Source organism: Gadus morhua, chromosome 6 (assembly GCF_902167405.1).
Source record: "Gadus morhua chromosome 6, gadMor3.0, whole genome shotgun sequence".
Classification (NCBI taxonomy): Eukaryota; Metazoa; Chordata; class Actinopteri; order Gadiformes; family Gadidae; genus Gadus; species Gadus morhua.
The window spans coordinates 554,227-571,726 of record NC_044053.1 but is presented as its reverse complement, the minus strand read 5'-3'; the positions used below and the strand labels follow the sequence as shown (position 1 = coordinate 571,726).

At 49.8% G+C, this 17,500-nt stretch overlaps 1 protein-coding gene across 1 annotated transcript in view; it reads left to right on the top strand.

Annotated features, from left to right (window-relative positions):
• Positions 1 to 16,556, top strand: part of utp11 (UTP11 small subunit processome component) — a 16,880-nt gene extending 324 nt beyond the window's left edge. Inside the window, exons 2-8 of the mRNA XM_030359341.1 lie at positions 1,531 to 1,592; positions 2,371 to 2,473; positions 7,046 to 7,165; positions 9,846 to 9,939; positions 13,012 to 13,142; positions 13,238 to 13,348; positions 16,370 to 16,556. Coding sequence (XP_030215201.1) covers positions 1,531 to 1,592; positions 2,371 to 2,473; positions 7,046 to 7,165; positions 9,846 to 9,939; positions 13,012 to 13,142; positions 13,238 to 13,348; positions 16,370 to 16,453 — 705 coding nt within the window. The 3' untranslated portion in view covers positions 16,454 to 16,556. The remainder of the gene's footprint in view (positions 1 to 1,530; positions 1,593 to 2,370; positions 2,474 to 7,045; positions 7,166 to 9,845; positions 9,940 to 13,011; positions 13,143 to 13,237; positions 13,349 to 16,369) is intronic.
• The last annotated feature ends 944 nt before the right edge of the window (positions 16,557 to 17,500 follow it).

The window sequence follows — 17,500 nt, the reverse complement described above, 5'->3', positions numbered from 1 at the left end:
CCAGCTCACCATTACGTTACCCAGCTCACCTTAACGTTAACCAGCTCACCATAGCGTTACCAAGCTCACCTTAACGTTAACCAGCTCACCTTAACGTTAACCAGCTCACCATAGCGTTACCCAGCTAACCCTAGCGTTACCCAGCTAACCCTAACGTTATCCAGCTAACCCTAACGTTAACCAGCTCACCTTAATGTTACCCAGCTCACCTTAATGTTACCCAGCTCACCATAACGTTACCCAGCTCCCCTTAACGTTAACCAGCTCACCTTAACGTAAACGAGCTCACCTTAACGTTAACCAGCTCACCTTAACGTTAACCAGCTCACCTTAACGTTAACCAGCTCACCTTAACGTTAACCAGCTCACCTTAACGTTAACCAGCTCACCTTAACGTTACCAAGCTCACCTAAATGTTATCCGGCTCACCTTAACGTTACCACTGGCTAACCCTAATGTTAACCAGCTCACCATAGCGTTACCCAGCTCACAATAACGTTACCCAGCTCACAATAACGTTACCCAGCTCACCTTAACGTTAACCTGCTCACCTTAACGTTAACCAGCTCACCTTAACGTTAACCAGCTCACCTTAACGTTAACCAGCTCACCTTAACGTTAACCAGCTCACCTTAACGTTACCCAGCTCCCCTTAACGTTACCCAGCTCACCCTAACGTTACCCAGCTCCCCTTAACGTTACCCAGCTCCCCTTAACGTTACCCAGCTCCCCTTAACGTTACCCAGCTCCCCTTAACGTTACCCAGCTCCCCTTAACGTTACCCAGCTCCCCTTAACGTTACCCAGCTCCCCTTAACGTTACCCAGCTCCCCTTAACGTTACCCAGCTCACCTTAACGTTACCACTGGCTAACCCTAATGTTAACCAGCTCACCATAGCGTTACCCAGCTCACCTTAACGTTAACCAGCTCACCTTAACGTTACCCAGCTCCCCTTAACGTTAACCAGCTCACCCTAACGTTACCCAGCTCCCCTTAACGTTACCCAGCTCCCCTTAACGTTACCCAGCTCCCCTTAACGTTACCCAGCTCCCCTTAACGTTACCCAGCTCCCCTTAACGTTACCCAGCTCCCCTTAACGTTACCCAGCTCCCCTTAACGTTACCCAGCTCCCCTTAACGTTACCCAGCTCACCTTAACGTTACCACTGGCTAACCCTAATGTTAACCAGCTCACCATAGCGTTACCCAGCTCACCATAGCGTTACCCAGCTCACCATAGCGTTACCCAGCTCACCATAGTGTTACCCAGCTAACACTAACGTTACCCAGCTCACCTTAACGTTAACCAGCGAACCGTAATCTTACCAAGCTAACCTTAAACAGCTAACCTTAGCGTTTCCCAGCTAACCTTAACCTGCAGCTAACCTTTACGTTATCCAGCTAACCTTAACGTTATCCAGCTCACCGTAACATTAACCAGCTCACTAAACGTTATCCAGCTAACCTTAACCTGGTAACCTCTGTATCTTCCGTGTTTCCTCCACTCATCCACTTTTGTTTTTTTTCCAGTTGGGTTCAAGAAACTTCCTGGGACTGTTGGAGAAAAAGAAGGATTACAAACTGAGAGCCAAGTGAGTACCGCCTAAAGGACCCTTAACCGCCGCCCAAGAGACCCTTAACCGCCACCCTTACCTGTGACACAACGGACCCTTAACCTCCAACCTTACCCATGACCCTTAACCTCCACCCTGACTGTTAACCCTTAACCTCCACCCTGACCGCTGACCCTTAACCTCCACCCTAACCTTTAACCTCCATCCTACCGCTGACCCTTAACCTCCACCCTGACTGCTGACCCCTACCCTCCCCTCCTGTGTGAGCCCTCTGGTGGTGTAGCCCATAGACGTCATATATGATAGACGGAGCATCGAATGCTACCGCCTACTGGCGCTGACGAGACGCGGGGCCGCCATCTTGGAGTGGTCATCCGCTCCACTCAGTGTAATCCGTTTGGCAGGAGCAATGAACTGTCAGTGCATTTAATTAATCATACCTCACTGAATACCACTGATTTTCATGCAGTTTTTTGTCATACGTGTAGCTATGATAAAGGCCACATGGTTTGGCGTGTTTTATTATTCAACACCAATTATACCAATAGTACGGCAATGTTAAATCTTACTTGTGAAAAGTAATCCCCCGATTCCTATTGTGGATTGTCCGCCGATTTGAGCAGGAATACGCTGAACAACAGCCCGGCATCCTGTTTCTGCTGCGGTTGCTGCTCCCGGTTGACCACTCCAAGATGGCGGCCGTATTTTCTCGCGTCCCAGCAGCCAATGCTCCGTCTATGCTATAAGATGTCTGGTGGTAGCCCCCTGACGTCCGTCTGTCCTTCCCCCGTCCTAGTGACTACCACAAGAAGCAGAACCTGCTCTCTGCCCTGCGGAGGAAGGCCATGGAGAAGAACCCTGACGAGTTCTACTACAAGATGATCAGCTCCAAGCTGGAGGTACACACCCCCTCGTTAGACCCTCGTTGGACCCCCTGGTTAGACCCTGGTTAGACCCTGGTTAGACCCCCTCGTTGGACCCCCTGGTTAGACGCCTTGGTTAGACCCTGGTTAGACCCCCTCGTTGGACCCCCTCGTTAGACGCCCTGGTTAGACCCTGGTTAGACCCTGGTTAGACCCTCGTTGGACCCCCTCGTTAGACGCCCTGGTTAGACCCTGGTTAGACCCTCGTTGGACCCCCTCGTTAGACGCCCTGGTTAGACCCTGGTTAGACCCTGGTTAGACCCCATCGTTAGACCCTCGTTGGACCCCCTCGTTAGACGCCCTGGTTAGACCCTCGTTAGACGCCCTGGTTAGACCCTCGTTAGACCCCCTCGTTAGACGCCCTGGTTAGACCCTGGTTAGACCCCCTCGTTAGACCCCTCGTTAGACGCCCTGGTTAGACCCCCTCGTTGGACCCCCTCGTTGGACCCCTCGTTGGACCCCCTCGTTGGACCCCCTCGTTGGACCCCTCGTTGGACCCCCTCGTTGGACCCCCTCGTTAGACCCCCTCGTTAGACCCCCTCGTTAGACCCCCTCGTTAGACCCCCTGGTTAGACCCCCTCGTTAGACCCCTCGTTAGACCCCCTGGTTAGACCCCCTGGTTAGACCCCCTCGTTGGACCCCCTCGTTGGACCCCCTCGTTGGACCCCTCGTTAGACCCCCTTGTTAGACCCCCTGGTTAGACCCCCTCGTTGGACCCCCTCGTTAGACCCCTCGTTAGACCCCCTCGTTAGACCCCTCGTTAGACGCCCTGGTTAGACCCCCTGGTTAGACCCCCTCGTTGGACCCCCCCGTTGGACCCCCTCGTTGGACCCCTCGTTAGACCCCCTTGTTAGACCCCCTGGTTAGACCCCCTCGTTGGACCCCCTCGTTGGACCCCCTCGTTAGACGCCCTGGTTAGACCCTGGTTAGACCCCCTCGTTGGACCCCTCGTTAGACCCTGGTTAGACCCTGGTTAGACCCCCTCGTTAGACCCTCGTTGGACCCCCTCGTTAGACGCCCTGGTTAGACCCTGGTTAGACCCTGGTTAGACCCCCTCGTTAGACCCCTCGTTGGACCCCCTCGTTAGACCCTGGTTAGACCCCCTCGTTGGACCCCCTCGTTGGACCCCCTCGTTAGACCCCTCGTTAGACGCCCTGGTTAGACGCCCTGGTTAGACGCCCTGGTTAGACCCCTCGTTAGACCCCCTGGTTAGACCCCCTGGTTAGACCCCTCGTTAGATGCCCTGGTTAGACCCCCTGGTTAGACCCCCTCGTTGGACCCCCTCGTTGGACCCCCTCGTTGGACCCCCTCGTTGGACCCCTCGTTGGACCCCTCGTTAGACCCCCTGGTTAGACCCCCTCGTTGGACCCCCTCGTTGGACCCCCTCGTTAGACGCCCTGGTTAGACCCTGGTTAGACCCCCTCGTTGGACCCCTCGTTAGACCCTGGTTAGACCCTGGTTAGACCCTGGTTAGACCCCCTCGTTAGACCCTCGTTGGACCCCCTCGTTAGACGCCCTGGTTAGACCCTGGTTAGACCCTGGTTAGACCCCCTCGTTAGACCCTCGTTGGACCCCCTCGTTAGACCCTGGTTAGACCCCCTCGTTGGACCCCCTCGTTGGACCCCCTCGTTGGACCCCTCGTTAGACGCCCTGGTTAGACGCCCTGGTTAGACGCCCTGGTTAGACCCCCTCGTTGGACCCCCTCGTTAGACCCCTCGTTAGACCCCCTGGTTAGACCCCCTGGTTAGACCCCCTCGTTGGACCCCCTCGTTGGACCCCCTCGTTGGACCCCCTCGTTGGACCCCTCGTTAGACCCCCTGGTTAGACCCCCTGGTTAGACCCCTCGTTAGATGCCCTGGTTAGACCCCCTGGTTAGACCCCCTCGTTAGACCCTCGTTGGACCCCCTCGTTAGACGCCCTGGTTAGACCCTGGTTAGACCCCCTCGTTGGACCCCTCGTTAGACCCTGGTTAGACCCTGGTTAGACCCCCTCGTTAGACCCTCGTTGGACCCCCTCGTTAGACGCCCTGGTTAGACCCTGGTTAGACCCTGGTTAGACCCTGGTTAGACCCCCTCGTTAGACCCTCGTTGGACCCCCTCGTTAGACCCTGGTTAGACCCCCTCGTTGGACCCCCTCGTTGGACCCCCTCGTTAGACCCCTCGTTAGACGCCCTGGTTAGACGCCCTGGTTAGACGCCCTGGTTAGACCCCTCGTTAGACCCCCTGGTTAGACCCCCTGGTTAGACCCCTCGTTAGATGCCCTGGTTAGACCCCCTGGTTAGACCCCCTCGTTGGACCCCCTCGTTGGACCCCCTCGTTGGACCCCTCGTTGGACCCCTCGTTAGACCCCCTGGTTAGACCCCATCGTTGGACCCCCTCGTTGGACCCCCTCGTTAGACGCCCTGGTTAGACCCTGGTTAGACCCCCTCGTTGGACCCCTCGTTAGACCCTGGTTAGACCCTGGTTAGACCCTGGTTAGACCCCCTCGTTAGACCCTCGTTGGACCCCCTCGTTAGACGCCCTGGTTAGACCCTGGTTAGACCCCCTCGTTAGACCCTCGTTGGACCCCCTCGTTAGACCCTGGTTAGACCCCCTCGTTGGACCCCCTCGTTGGACCCCCTCGTTGGACCCCCTCGTTGGACCCCTCGTTAGACGCCCTGGTTAGACGCCCTGGTTAGACGCCCTGGTTAGACCCCCTCGTTGGACCCCCTCGTTAGACCCCTCGTTAGACCCCCTGGTTAGACCCCCTGGTTAGACCCCCTCGTTGGACCCCCTCGTTGGACCCCCTCGTTGGACCCCTCGTTAGACCCCCTGGTTAGACCCCCTGGTTAGACCCCTCGTTAGATGCCCTGGTTAGACCCCCTGGTTAGACCCCCTCGTTAGACCCTCGTTGGACCCCCTCGTTAGACGCCCTGGTTAGACCCTGGTTAGACCCCCTCGTTGGACCCCTCGTTAGACGCCCTGGTTAGACCCTGGTTAGACCTCCTGGTTAGACCCTGGTTAGACCCCCTGGTTAGACCCCCTGGTTAGACCCCCTCGTTGGACCCCCTCGTTGGACCCCCTCGTTGGACCCCCTCGTTAGGTGTGTACTGGGACTGACTGGTTAGTGTGTACTGGGACTGACTGGTTAGTGTGTACTGGGACTGACTGTTAGTGTGTACTGGGACCGACTGGTTAGTGTGTACTGGGACCGACTGGTTAGTGTGTACTGGGACCGACTGGTTAGTGTGTACCGGGACCGACTGGTTAGTGTGTACCGGGGCCGACTGGTTAGTGTGTAGTGGGACCGACTGGTTAGTGTGTACTGGGACCGACTGGTTAGTGTGTACTGGGACCGACTGGTTAGTGTGTACTGGGACCGACTGGTTAGTGTGTACTGGGACCGACTGGTTAGTGTGTACTGGGACCGACTGGTTAGTGTGTACTGGGACCGACTGGTTAGTGTGTACTGGGACCGACTGGTTAGTGTGTACTGGGACCGACTGGTTAGTGTGTACTGGGACCGACTGGTTAGTGTGTACTGGGACCGACTGGTTAGTATGTACTGGGACTGACTGTTAGTGTGTACTGGGACCGACTGGTTAGTGTGTACTGGGACCGACTGGTTAGTGTGTACCGGGGCCGACTGGTTAGTGTGTACTGGGTCCGACTGGTTAGTGTGTACTGGGTCCGACTGGTTCGTGTGTGCTGGGTCCGACTGGTTAGTGTGTACTAGGGCCTGACCGATATTGATTTTTGAGTGCCGATGCCGATTATTTTCAGAGAAAAATTACGATTACGATTTAATCGGCCGATTAAAAAAAAAAAAAAAAGCCTATAAAACGTAGTTTTTGATACCTTAAATATACTTTAAACACTTGACGAATATGTGAATTGAATGCAGAACCTTTGAGTGTTTTAGAATACATATACAGTCAAAAATGAGTGTAATGTAAAATAAATAACTAACTCCCAATGTGCTGCGCTCGTGAGCAGTGACTAACACGTGCGTGCTGAGCAGTATGGTCTCACCGTTAGTCTACAGTATAACAAATTAACATGGCCTGGGACCTAAAGAAAAACAGGCACAACATGCTCAAACGTCTTGTGTACATTGGTGAGGTGAGCGCGCAGCTGCCTGAGCGAGCGTGCTTTCATGTTGTACGGTAAAATTCAATCTCCTCTTTTTTACTCCAGCTAAAGTTGTTAGTTAGCAAGGCGAGTAGGAGCGCAATCTGCAGGATACTAAGCGCAATGACATTTAAAAAAAAATTAAAAAAATAAATAAAAAAAATCAGTTGTAATCGGCGTCTTTTTGGCCGATGGCGATTACTTTCAAAATGGCTATAATCGGCCGATTAAATCGGCAGGCCGATAAATCGGTCGGGCCCTAGTGTGTACTGGGACCGACTGGTTAGTGTGTACTGGGACCGACTGGTTAGTGTGTACTGGGACCGACTGGTTAGTGTGTACTGGGACCGACTGGTTAGTGTGTACTGGGACCGACTGGTTAGTGTGTACTGGGACTGACTGGTTAGTGTGTACTGGGACTGACTGTACTGGTCTGCAGGATGGCGTCCACCGTGCCAACAGGGAGGCGTGGGATGTGGAGGTGACCGAGGAGCAGAGGAAGATGATGAGGACCCAGGACCTCAAGTACGTGGAGATGAGGAGGCTGGCCGACGCCAAGGTGAGAGGGCGCGGGGTTAGGGGTCAGGTGAGGGGGTCAGGGGTCAAAAGGACATGAGGTTGAAGGGCCATCCAACAGAAAAGGATCTGGTAAAGAAATGGATCAGCATGCAGCCATTAGCATGCAGCCATTAGCATGCAGACATTAGCATGCATCCATTAGCATGCAGCCATTAGCATTAGGGCTGTATCGATACAGTCCCAGTCAAAGCCGCGAACCCGTCTCGCGGTGTGAGAAGGCAGAAGCGCGATACTCCCTTTCTAACTTCCGGTCAAATTGTCAGATGGAAATTTGCTAATGATCTGTCCAGTGTTAATTTCGTCAACGAAAAATATGACGAAAAATGTTCGTCAACGACCTTTTTTCCGTGACTAAGACGAGACGTTGACGAGCTAAAAATAGATCTGTGATAATAAAAACGATGACGAAATGTCATTTTGTTTTCGTTGACGAGACGAGACAGGACAAATGCTATTGGTGTGCTATTTGGACATTCAAAATGCACGATATTTTCCAATCAGTACACTCCCGTAAGGTTCTTATGCAACTGTTCACTCCTCCAGTAAATAGGACGGACCTTAGCTACGACTTGGCAACGGGAGGTATGGTCCACTCAGCTATGAGCTAACGTTATGCATTGTACATGATTCGAAATCTTCCCAGCTTTTATTCCACAGATACTAGGGTCTATAGCATATAACCGCGTTGTCTGATTACAGTTGAATTCATTTTCCACAATTTACCGGCTCTCGTTTTGAAGAAAATCACCGCGCCATTCGTTTCAATGGGAATCGCCATGGTCTATACTTCAACATAAGGTGGACTTTGAAATTCGTCCCAGCCTTTATACCCAAGATACTATAGGGTTTATAGCATATAACCAAGTTTTCTGATTACAGTTTAATGCATTTTTCACAATTTACCAGCTATCGTTTTGAAGGCTGAACAGACAAGAGTACTAAAGTGTGACGTCACGTTTCGAGAGCAACAGATTTTCGGTTCTACACAAACCAAATTAACAAGGGGAAATCCTATGCCACACAAACCTTTTATAGGAAAGGAACAATCTTTTTGCGAATTGATTTGTGAGTTTGCTTTACCAATGATGTAAATAATATTGAGAATAGATTGTCTTCATATTAAAAAAAAAACTAAACTAAACTAACGTTTGCAAACTTTTCCTTTTAATACCCCAGGGGAATACATGAACGCCTCGACATTTTTCGATTGGTAGTGATTTTCACCTTTTGAAATTGATTTATTTTAATTTTGAAAGAAACAACACATGGAAGCAATGGAGAACGCCATCTCTCGTTCGGTTGTTTAGAACTGAAAATCCGGTTGCCAGGACAACGTAACGTTTTCAATTTAGTACTCTATTTGAGTGGAACAACTTAGCAGGTGTCCATATAGCCTATATAGGGTTAGCCTAATTGAACTAGTTTAAAAAGAGAAAACATTTAGACTAAAAGTAATGACTAAAAGTTGACTAAAATGTAAGGACTTTTCGTCGACTAAAACTAGACTAAAACTACAAAGGAAAACAATGACTAAAATGTGACTAAATATACTAAGCATTTTCGTCAAAAGACTAAGACTAAGACTAAATCTAAAATAGCTGACGAAATTAACACTGGATCTGTCTAAATAATAGTCTGCTGACAGCGCTCCTCTTATCGATGCCATAAGTCTGCGACGAGATGCCCTCTCTGTGATGCCAGCTCTCCGTGGCTACGGAGGATTGCATTTCTCCACAGCCGCCGAAGTCCTCATGTGCGATATGAACGACATTGATCCAGAGTGGGCCAAACGCGAAAAAATATTGATCCCTGTCTCTATTGTTTTATGTGATTTGACCGGCAGTTGGTCTGCTTATAGCTCGGAATGAAGCGGCCATCGGTTAGTGACAGGATGGGTACTTTATTCTACCGGACTCGTTCGCTTCTTCACTAGACACACGCGCTGCCGCTCGCTCTCCTCGCTCGTCCACTCACTCGCTGACGTCACTCACACACACACATACGCACACTGCCATTCTCGCGCACACACATACGCTACTCGTAACACTATGCCTCGTTAATGTGACGTTCATGTTAGACGTTCATGTTTTTTCCCCATCTATTGAAAGTTAGGCTATTAAACATGTTGCATTCTATACGGCCTGATTATGTCATTATTTAAGCTACATAGCCTAATAAGAAGCGCTAATAGGATTTTGACTAAACAACCAAACTAGTTGAGGGTTTTTGCCTACCTGCAAGCATCCTCCAACTGCAATCTTTGGTTATTTATTAATTAATTTAGCTATACTTTAGTATTATTCTTCCTGTTGAAATCTGTTCAGTGTTCCAAATTATTTGTTATTAAATGTTACATTAAGTTAATTGTTATATAAGTGTTGAAATAAAATGCTTTTTAAATTTTATAATATCGTGGGGTGTATCGAACCGTGGGTAAAAAATCGTGATACAAACCGAATCGTGTGTTGGTGTATCGTTATAGCCCTAATTAGCATGCATCCATTAGCATACTAAAAATGAACTGTGGAAGTTATTGGTATTCATTAGTTCTTTAGATTTCCCATGCTCTTGATGACACCAGTAGTGCCCACTGCTGGTGTCCTCATTGGCCCACAACGTGATGAGGAACCTCATCATCATCATCTCTTCTCCCCGTTCAGAAAATCGAGAGGATGAAGGGAGAGCTCCACCTGCTGGACGCCAAGGGCAAGCAGGAGAACCAGCACACCTTCTTCGTGGACTCAAAGAGAGAAGGTGAGGGCACAACTCCCCGCTACTGGTCCCACTGAGACGCACTGATGGGGCTGTAGTGGTGTTGGCTGCCCCCGTCTGTCACCTGAACGCACCGGGGTCCTCCTCAACTGTTACTGTTGGCCCCGACTGTTGACCGGCTGTTGACCGGCTGTTGACCGACTGCTGACCGACTGCTGACCGACTGCTGACCGACTGCTGACCGACTGCTGACCGACTGCTGACCGACTGCTGACCGACTGCTGACCGACTGCTGACTGACTCCACCTCCTCCATTGTGATGACATGGTTCCCGCGGGTCCTTCAAAAGTCTTAAAAAGTCTTACCTTTTTTGTGGGAAATTAAGGCCATAAATTGTCTTAAATTGACTGTAAATTTGCTCTAGGTATTACATTTTGCAGAGGGTTTTTTAAGACTAGGGGAAATTGTCACACACAACAAATCACATAGTGCGTCTTTTAATTACGGCATTTTCAGGAGTTTAACGTTACGTTAACGTTGACATCAGTCATCAGTAGGCTAACTTGCGCTACTTTCAGGATGGGACGGTGCAAATTCAATGAGAAATGGTTTGAGGAGGATAAGTTTCGGGGGTGGTTGGAGAAGGCAGGTGACTAGGAGGCAAGGTGTCGTTTATCCCGAAAGGCATTCATACTAGGGACATTGGGAGCAAAAGCTCTTGAGTCCCACATGAGGTCGCAGAAATATATCCGATACTCCGTGGCAGCTAGCGGGACTACACCGATGCCCGTATTATTTGAAAGAAGTGGACTGAAAAGTTCAGCATCCGTGGCTAGTACTTCACATCAGACGGCGTTAACCGGCTTTGTGTCGCCACCAGAAACCCAGAAGGCAGAGGTATTGTGGGTTCTCCACACGGTGAGCAGACATAATTCCTTCAAATCGAACGAGGACATTAGTAACGTCTTGGCTGCCATGTTCTCAGATTCTGAGTTTGCGAAGTCGTTCACCTGTGGTGAAATCAAAACGGCCTATCTTGCCAAATACGGCATTGCATCTTTCATAAAAAGAGCTGTCACGCAGCATAAGCGATAAACAGTACGTCCTCGTGTTCGATGAGTGAACAAAACCACTAAAAGCAAACGGATGGATATCCATGTGAGGTACTGGCCCACGGACGACACCGACAGCCATGTCTTATCGCGGTACTATGGATCACAGTTCAGGCTGGATCATTTTAATGTAAGTATTCCAAACAGTAAATTGACTTTTGCCCAAAAATCATATTCGAAGTTTGTTTGTTTATTAATATTAATGTTTGAATATATTCTAATATTTATTAATATTTTGACCATTAAATTCCTTCAGTAAGACCTGGATTGGGCTTCGCGGGTTTGTTTACCGGCGTTGCTATGGTTACCGGTCCTGCGTGTTCCGACGGTTTATTAGGTATCTAATAAATCGCTGTCTAATCAATACTTCATTCAATGCCTCTTCCGTGGTCATTACAATATTATGAGTAGACTGCGTCGGGTTCTCCGACACTCTCCCTCTTGGCCTGCCATAACAGGTTCCAATATTAAGGGCTGCCTAATATTCGTTTGAATTTTGATTTATTTATTGATATTCTAATTATATTCGAATAAGGTAGTTCGGCGTCAAAGCCTGTGTGTGTGTGTGTGTTCACTGTCAGCCGTGTTTACATGGACACATCTGATCCGCATAGATGTGGAAGAACAGCTCAATCGGAATAGAAAAGGATCATATATACGCCTCAATCGGAATACAATTATCTGTTCGGAATATAATTCTATTCGGCTACAGAAGAGGTGGTGTAGTCTGCTATAATCGACATGTATACACTTATTCCGATTAGTTTGGGGTTTAACTTAGAGCCTTATTCCGATTAGTTTGGGGTTTAACTTGGAGCAGCTGCAGTAGTTTGCATTTGGTCCACTCCGCACTCCAAACTTGACCACTGTCAAGGACGGTGGATTTATTGCCTGATTCATGTCTTTGATATTATCACTCCGTAGTAGTTACAGTAGTCCGGTAACGTATCAACCCCAGCGTGTCCGGTTGCTAAGCGACGGGACATGGGTGATTATGGGTGACACAGGTGGGTTCTTGTGTTCGCGTAGCGTCGTGTCCGCGCGCTTATGAGATAACTTTGCAAGAGTACTACTACTGCTAGTACTACGGCTACGGTTGATGTGTATAAGTGACTCAATAAATTCCCTTTTCTATCAAATCATTTTTCAGACATTTTTGGGGTCTTAATTTATGCATGTGTTGGTCTTAAAAAAGTCTTAAATTTGACTTTAAAAATGGTGCAAGAACCATGGATGAGTCCTGACTGACTCTTGTCTAAGCCGTTGTACCGGTGGGTCCCGTCTAAGCCGTTGTACAACTGGGTCCCGTCTAAGCCGTTGTACCGATGGGTCCCGTCTAAGCCGTTGTACCGATGGGTCCCGTCTAAGCCGTTGTACCGATGGGTCCCGTCTAAGCCGTTGTACCGATGGGTCCCGTCTAAGCCGTTGTACCGATGGGTCCTGTCTAAGCCGTTGTACCGATGGGTCCCGTCTAAGCCGTTGTACCGATGGGTCCCGTCTAAGCCGTTGTACCGATGGGTCCCGTCTAAGCCGTTGTACCGATGGGTCCCGTCTAAGCCGTTGTACCGATGGGTCCCGTCTAAGCCGTTGTACCGGTGGGTCCTGTCTAAGCCGTTGTGATGGGACCTGTCTAAGCCGTTGTACCGATGGGTCCTGTCTAAGCCGTTGTACCGGTGGGTCCTGTCTAAGCCGTTGTACCGGTGGGTCCTGTCTAAGCCGTTGTACCGATGGGTCCTGTCTAAGCCGTTGTACCGATGGGTCCTGTCTAAGCCGTTGTACCGATTGGTCCTGTCTAAGCCGTTGTACCGATGGGTCCTGTCTAAGCCGTTGTACCGATGGGTCCTGTCTAAGCCGTTGTACCGATGGGTCCTGTCTAAGCCGTTGTACCGATGGGTCCTGTCTAAGCCGTTGTGCCGATGGGTCCTGTCTAAGCCGTTGTGCCGGTGGGTCCTGTCTAAGCCGTTGTACCGATGGGTCCTGTCTAAGCCGTTGTGTCTCTCAGTGCAGGACTTCTCCCTGGCCGAGCGTCTGAACACGGTCCCTGAGCTGGTGGGCCGTGCCTACAACCGACCCACCCTGGAGACCCTGAAGACCAAGATCATCAAAGGACCCACCGACAATTACAGCCTCCAGGTCCTAGCCCCCCTCACAGCACCCCGTTACCCTGGGTACCTGTGGCCTCTCCTGGCGTCAACTCTCTCTCTCTGTGTGTGTGTGTGTGTGAGTAGAAGCTGGCCCGGCAGCGAGGTCACCAGTACACCATCCTCTCCCAGAGGATCGAACGCGAGCGCAAGCTCTACGTCATCGGCCAGAAGATCCAGAGCCGCCGGGAGATCCAGGTGAGCTACAGACACGGGCACTGTCCCCGTGGCCCTGGCCCCGTGGCCCTGTCCCCGTGGCCCTGGCCCCGTGGCCCTGGCCCCGTGGCCCTGGCCCCGTGGCCCTGGCCCCGTGGCCCTGGCCCCGTGGCCCTGTCCCCATGGCCCTGTCCCCATACCCTGAGCTTAGTGAAGTTTATGAAATAACTTATGTTTGATAATATTACTTAGGGCTGTAACGATATGCGTATCTAAACCGAAATGGCGACACTCAAAGCCACGATCCAGATCCAGCCACCTGATATCAGCTGTTGGTGCCCAGGTTTCCGTTGTCCGATAATAGAACAAATAAATGTCAGACAAAATTGTATCGCTCAGGTCAAATTGTCAGATTGAAATTTGCTAATAATCTGTCTAAATAATAGTCTGCTGACAGCGCTCCTCTTATCGATGCCATAAGTCTGCGACGAGATGCCCTCTCTTTGATGACCGCTCTCCGTGGCTACGGAGGATTGCATTTCTCCAAAGCCGTCAAAGTCCTCATGCGATATGAACGACATTGATCCAGAGTGGCGCGCAAAAATTGCCTGTGTGATCCTGTCTCTATTGTTTTATGTGATTTGACTGGCAGTTGGTCTGCTTATGGGTCAGAATGAAGCGGCCATCGATTATTGACAGGATGGGTAGTTTATTCTACCGGACTCGTTAGTTTCTTCACTAGACACACACGCTACCGCTCACTCTCCTCGCTCGTCCACTCACTCGCTGACGTCACTCACGCACACACACACGCTGCCATTCTCGTGCACACACATACGCTACTCGTAACAATATGCCTCTCTATTGCGAATCAGACGTTCATGTTTTTCCCCATCTATTGAAAGTTAGGCTATTAAACATGTTGCATTCTATACGGCCTGATTATGTCATTATTTAAGCTACATAGCCTAATAAGAAGCGCTAATAGGATTTTGACTAAACAACCAAACTAGTTGAGGGTTTTTGCCTACCTGCAAGCATCCTCCAACTGCAATCTTTGGTTATTTCTTTATTCATTTTGCTATACTTTAATAGTGTTCTTCCTGTTGAAGTCTGTTCAGTGTTCCAAATTATTTGTTATTAGATGTTACATTAAGTTAATTGTTATACAAGTGTTGTTTAAATTTAAAAAAAATCGTTGGATGTATCAAAAATCGTGAGTTTGTGTATCGTTACAGCCCTAATCCCCTAGGCTTTAGACGGTCTTAACCTGTCTGTCTGTCCCCTAGGCTTTAGACCAGGGGTCTCAAACTCAAATTACCTGGGGGCCACTGGAGGAAGAGCTTGGCTGAGGTTGGGCCACAAGTACTCAAGTATTTCTTTAAAAAGGGTGTTTAGTATAAAAAAAAAAAAACTTCAAATTTTCTCAATATTTATTATTAACAGTTCATCAACAGTTCAACATTCTCAAAGTGCATAAACGGAACATAATAAATTCCTCTGAAAAAAAAAAATATATATATTTTTAATTTAACCTTTTAGAAAACAACTGTTCCAACCTTCACAGTATTTATTATAACATAACAGTTCCTCAACCGACATTTATTATTATTATTATTACATTTGTATTGCAATGTAAACAATCTCAAAGTGCATGAACAGTAATTATAAATGTTACCTGACAGCTCGGTAACACGCTCTGCCACTGTGTTAGGTGACAAGCTGATGCTGGCAAACTGAGCTCTCTTTTCGGGGCAGACAATACTCGCAGCCTGCAACATACACTCCTTAATAAACTCGCCTTCTGTAAAAGGCTTTCCTGCCTTAGCGATCATTTCGCTCAGTGTAAAGCTGGCCTTTACTGCTTTATCAGCCTCGTCGGTTGGTTTCCTAAAGAGAGTTTGTTGCCAGGTGAAACATTTCTTTACGTCTGTGACTCGCTTCTCCCTCTCATCTCCCCGGTATTTCGCATACTCCTCGGCATGCCTCGTTGAGTAATGGCGTCTGATGTTGTATTCTTTGACAACGGCAACTTTTTCAGCACATACAAGGCAGGTAGGGGTTCCCCTGTGCTCAACAAAAAAATATTCTAACTCCCACATTTCATGAAATTGTCTGTGGACATCGTCAACCTTTCTTTTCCCACTGGGTTTTGAGAGGGACATGATGTGACGCTACGCTTCCACTTGGTGTCACTCCGTTGCTTGCTGCGTTTCCTAGCAACCTGGTTGGCTGCCTGCTATGGTAGCCCATGCGGGCCAAAGCGCGTTTGGTAAAGACACGCGGGCCCGCCGGCCTTGACTCTGAGACCTCTGCTTTAGACGGTCTTAACCTGTCTGTTTGTCCCCTAGGCTTTAGACGGTCTTAACCTGTCTGTCTGTCCCCTAGGTTTTAGACGGTCCTAACCTGTCTGTCTGTCCCCTAGGCTTTAGACGGTCCTAACCTGTCTGTCTGTCCCCTAGGCTTTAGAAGGTCTTAACCTGTCCGTCTGTCCCCTAGGCTTTAGACGGTCCTAACCTGTCTGTCTGTCCCCTAGGCTTTAGACGGTCCTAACCTGTCTGTCTGTCTGTCCCCTAGGCTTTAGAAGGTCTTAACCTGTCTGTCTGTCCCCTAGGCTTTAGAAGGTCTTAACCTGTCTGTCCCCTAGGCTTTAGAAGGTCTTAACCTGTCTGTCTGTCCCCTAGGCTTTAGAAGGTCTTAACCTGTCTGTCTGTCTCCTAGGCTTTAGAAGGTCTTAACCTGTCTGTCTGTCTCCTAGGCTTTAGAAGGTCTTAACCTGTCTGTCTGTCTCCTAGGCTTTAGAAGGTCTTAACCTGTCTGTCTGTCCCCTAGGCTTTAGAAGGTCTTAACCTGTCTGTCTGTCCCCTAGGCTTTAGAAGGTCCTAACCTGTCTGTCTGTCTGTCCCCTAGGCTTTAGAAGGTCTTAACCTGTCTGTCTGTCCCCTAGGCTTTAGAAGGTCTTAACCTGTCTGTCTGTCTCCTAGGCTTTAGAAGGTCTTAACCTGTCTGTCTGTCTCCTAGGCTTTAGAAGGTCTTAACCTGTCTGTCTCTCTGTGTCGGTAGGAGAAGACCAAGCGGGTGAAGATGAGCAACGAGACGAAGGAGGCGGCGGCCGTCTACAAGTACGAGGCCAAGAGGAAGCGCTGAGGGCCGGTTGCCATGGAAACCCCAGACGCCAGCCCTGCAGTGTTTTGTACATATCTTTAGATTTTCATAACTGGTTTCTTTCCAATAAACCTTGATAAACCGACTGTGTTCTAATGCTGTTTATTGTGTGGGTGGGTGTGTAGTGTGTGTAGTGTGTGTAGTGTGTGTGTGTAGTCTGGGTGTGCATGAAAGGGACAGCAGGGGGCGCCAGTGGTCAGGCCTCGAGCCTCGATGGGCTCCTGGAGGTCTTCATACGTCACTCATTCTTTGAAGGATGAAGATGAAGCACTAGTTGATATTTTTAACTATTGTCACGTCTACCTTTGAGGCGTGATGAAGTAAGTAGGTTAACTATTGTGCTTTTTGTATGTATGTCCACGTATATGTGTATACATGTATACGTGTATATATGTGTATATGTAAACCATCTGATTCCAGCGTGGTAAGCTCTGTAAACATTAATCCAGGCGCCATCAGCCGACCGCCTCCGGTCCGAACTAGACGCTCCCCGTCCCAGGGGGGGGTCACGTCCTGCGTCACGGGGGGGTCATGAGGGGGTGGTGAGACGACCTCCGTCACGAGGGGGGGGGGGGGGGGGGAGCTGGCCTCCGTCACGGGGGGGGGGCTATGAATCCCTCCGGGACCCCCATCCGACCGTGGAGGGGGGGACAGAGGGGCTACTGTCCCTCTCAGACCGACCTTTATCCCCTCTGAGGGGGGGGGACAGGCTCTCCTCTATCGGCCACGGCTGCTCCTCGCCGTCCAACCTCTCCGAGACCACTTCCTGTTCCCCTCACTTCCTTCGCCTGGACCCCCGGGGTTAGAGAGGGGTGGCAGAGGTCACGACCCCCCCGTTCCAGGGGTCTCAGTGTTGGGGGGGCAGCCTGGTTAAGAGAGTATTAATACACCCGCAGGAAGTTCTGTCCGCTTCAAACATGGCGTTGTTCTGATTGGGTCGTCGCGCCGAACGGGGCGGGCCTAAAACGATTAACCAATAAGAATGTAGAGCAACCAATAATACTTTAATAATAAAGACTAGGGTACTGC